This window comes from Austrofundulus limnaeus, unplaced genomic scaffold (genome assembly GCF_001266775.1).
Source record: "Austrofundulus limnaeus strain Quisiro unplaced genomic scaffold, Austrofundulus_limnaeus-1.0 Scaffold53, whole genome shotgun sequence".
NCBI classification, from domain to species: Eukaryota; Metazoa; Chordata; class Actinopteri; order Cyprinodontiformes; family Rivulidae; genus Austrofundulus; species Austrofundulus limnaeus.
Window position 1 is genome coordinate 1,379,071 of NW_013952455.1, and position 2,857 is coordinate 1,381,927.

At 45.6% G+C, this 2,857-nt stretch overlaps 1 protein-coding gene across 1 annotated transcript; it reads left to right on the plus strand.

Annotated features, from left to right (window-relative positions):
- Positions 1 to 108: 108 nt before the first annotated feature.
- Positions 109 to 1,375, plus strand: LOC106517832 (uncharacterized; the record flags this gene model as incomplete). The annotated part of the gene is given in 1 exon segment (XM_014008859.1): positions 109 to 1,375. A coding segment is annotated over 1 exon segment (660 nt), but the record flags the coding sequence as incomplete, so codon positions are not given.
- Positions 1,376 to 2,857: the final 1,482 nt, after the last annotated feature.

Sequence of the window (2,857 nt, forward strand, 5' to 3'; positions counted from 1 at the left end):
AAAAAAAAATGCATGGCCACAAGATAATTATTTCATTTCCATGCAGAGAATGTTGATTGTTTACATGGACCAGTTTGAGTGTGCATTTTATTTCAATAGAAGATAGAAATACAATGACATACTTGTCATTTGCAGTTAGACATGAAGTAATTCTCAGCATTATATGTTGCAGTTTTAAGACACAGGTGGCAAATGGAGTAGTCTTTGTCCAAAAAGCTTTTTTTCTTTTTTCTTTTTGAAGCTCAGCACTCAAAACTTCATGCCTTTGCTACAGTAGAAGCTGAGTTTAATCAGGCTTGTCATGATCTGGGTTTTTGTCTTCATTCTCTACGTGTTTTTTCTGTTCCCYTGTGTTTTCTTTTCCCTGCTGTTTTGCCTCCAGCCCCGCCCACGCACACCTGATTGCTCTCGTGTCTCCCCAGGTGTTTCCTAGTGACTCTTAAGTTGTTTGCTTTATATTATGAGTCTTGTCATCAGTCTGTGTCGGATCATTGTTTACTGTGAGTGTTCTGTGTTAAGTCCTCCTCGTTACTTGTAACTGTACTGTACTCCAGAGAGTTTTTGAGCTGCCTCGGCATCATTTTTGTTTTATAATAAATCTTTGTTGCTTTTTTGAACCTCTCCTGCACCCTGGGTCTTTCCTGCCTGAAACCTCACATAATGATCCGACCAAGTGCCCAGCCTACAAGGAGAGGTTTTTCTGGTCTGCCTCTCTATGAGGCAGATATTTTTGTTTCACCACATGACTGGCTCTGCTTCTCCGGCCTCTGAGGAAACGGTCCCGACCTTGACTCCGTGGAAGGAGCAGAGGAGGCAACCGCTGATCAGCGGCTCACTGACCATCCTCCGGTGGTCCCCCACTCCCGCTTGCTGGCAGATCGAGGATGTTCTGGTGGGTCGCCCAGATCTGTTGTTCCTGCCCGGCCATCGGCAGCTCCTCAGTTTTGTTTGGAGGGTTCTGGCTGAGCAGCTCGTCACCCACCCTCCCTCCCCTTCTGTTGTTCCTGTGCTGGCTGCTGCAGTTGCTGGGGGTCTGCATCTGTCTCTACTGGATCTTCTGGGTCTGCTGCTGGGTCTGCCGCTGGGTCATCTGAGTCTGTTCCTGAGTTGGTGGTCCCAGTTCCTGAGTTGGTGGTCCCGGTGGTTCCAGAGTCGGCGATCCTTGAGGTTCGTGGGTCGGCTACCGGCCCCTCCACGTCATTTGGGTCGGTTGCCGTTGCCTCCACGTCGCCCATCGCCTCCTCATCGCCTGGGTTGTCGCCAATCGCCTCTGTCGCCTGCGTTCGCTGGCTCTTCTTCTGCTCCTGCCTCCTCCCTCAGCTCAACATCTGCTCCTGCCTCCTCCCTCGGCTCTTTGTCTGCTCCCGCCTCCTCCTGTGGCTCTACGTCTGCTGCAGTTCCTGCTGGGCCTTGCTTGGGGTGGTCTCCTGGCCGTCCCCCTGAACTGTGTGTTTTGTCCTTGAGTCTGTGTTGTCTTGTATTTTCCTGAGTCTCGTCCATCTCCTCTTTTCGATGTCGGGAGCCGTTGTTGAGGAGAGGGTCCTGTCATGATCTGTGCTTTTGTCTTCATTTTCTGTTTTTTTCTGTTCCCCTGCTGTTTTGCTTCCAGCCTCGCCCACACACACCTGATTGCTCTTGTGTTTCCTAGTAACTCTTAATTTGTTTGCTTTATATTCTGARTCTTGTCATCAGTCTGTGTTGGATCATTGTTTACTGTGAGTGTTCTGTGTTCAGTCCTCCTCGTTACCTGTAAGTACACCAGAGAGTTTTTGAGCTGCCTCGCCAGCRTTTTTGTTTTATAATAAACCTTTGTTGCCTTTTTTGAACCTCTCCTGTGCCCCGGGTCTTTCTTGCCTGAAAMCTCATAATGTTCAGGAACACAGTAAAAAGGCTTTCCTAACACCTAGGGCATTCAACGTCATCTCGTATATACTAGTCCTATGAAAAGTGAACTGTTTAGATACCAAAATATAAATGAAAGTGTGTGGTACCTTTGAACACTTAACACAAAACAGCATATCTTTATATAMTCTGCCTCCAATAATGTCTGTATGTCATAACAACAAACTTAATTCAGCTGCTCAAAATTACAGCATCTCTTGTCCACACATTTATTTTTTGTTTTWTCTAATGTCACTAAATGGGCTCCGTGTATTTTTACTGGATGCATGGGTCCTTTGTTTCCTAATGCRTACAATGAAGGTTAACTGGTAGAGCTAGTGAGGCCTCGTTTTTTTTTTATTTATTTATGTTTTTTTCAGTTTAACTACATAAGTCCTTTGGTCCACTTGTTTGGTCCGGACCAAATAGACTTTTGTTTCCTTTGGTGTGGTTTGAATTCACATTGTGTTTTTTGTAAATGGACTATAATTTATTAACAAAGCCACACGGGTGACGGTCATTGCTCCTATTGGACAGAAATGACGAGGGGAGGACAGAGCACAGACCCAGAAACAAAGATGGTGCTGTTAATACAACTATTAAGAATATCAAGAGCAGCTCATTCAAAGGTGGTTCTAATTTTGGGACAGTGTTGTCAAATGCGTGCCACAACCTAAAAGAGACAAGATGCTACAATGGCTCATTTTTTGCTTCCTGTAGTTGGTTCGGGTTCAAGGCCAATATGTTTTCACACCAGAAGTGAACAGCACCAGAGTTCATTTGGAAGCGGACCGAGACCACATCAAAAATGTGTCTCAGTCCGGTTGTTTGATCTGCACCAAGGTCCAGACAAACAAGGGGAAACAAACTCTGGTCCGTTTAAAGCGGACCAAATGTGTCAGGTGTGAATACACCCTAAGACAGTGGTTCCCAAACTTTTTGTCTTCTGACCCACAAAATATTCATGGCAAAAATT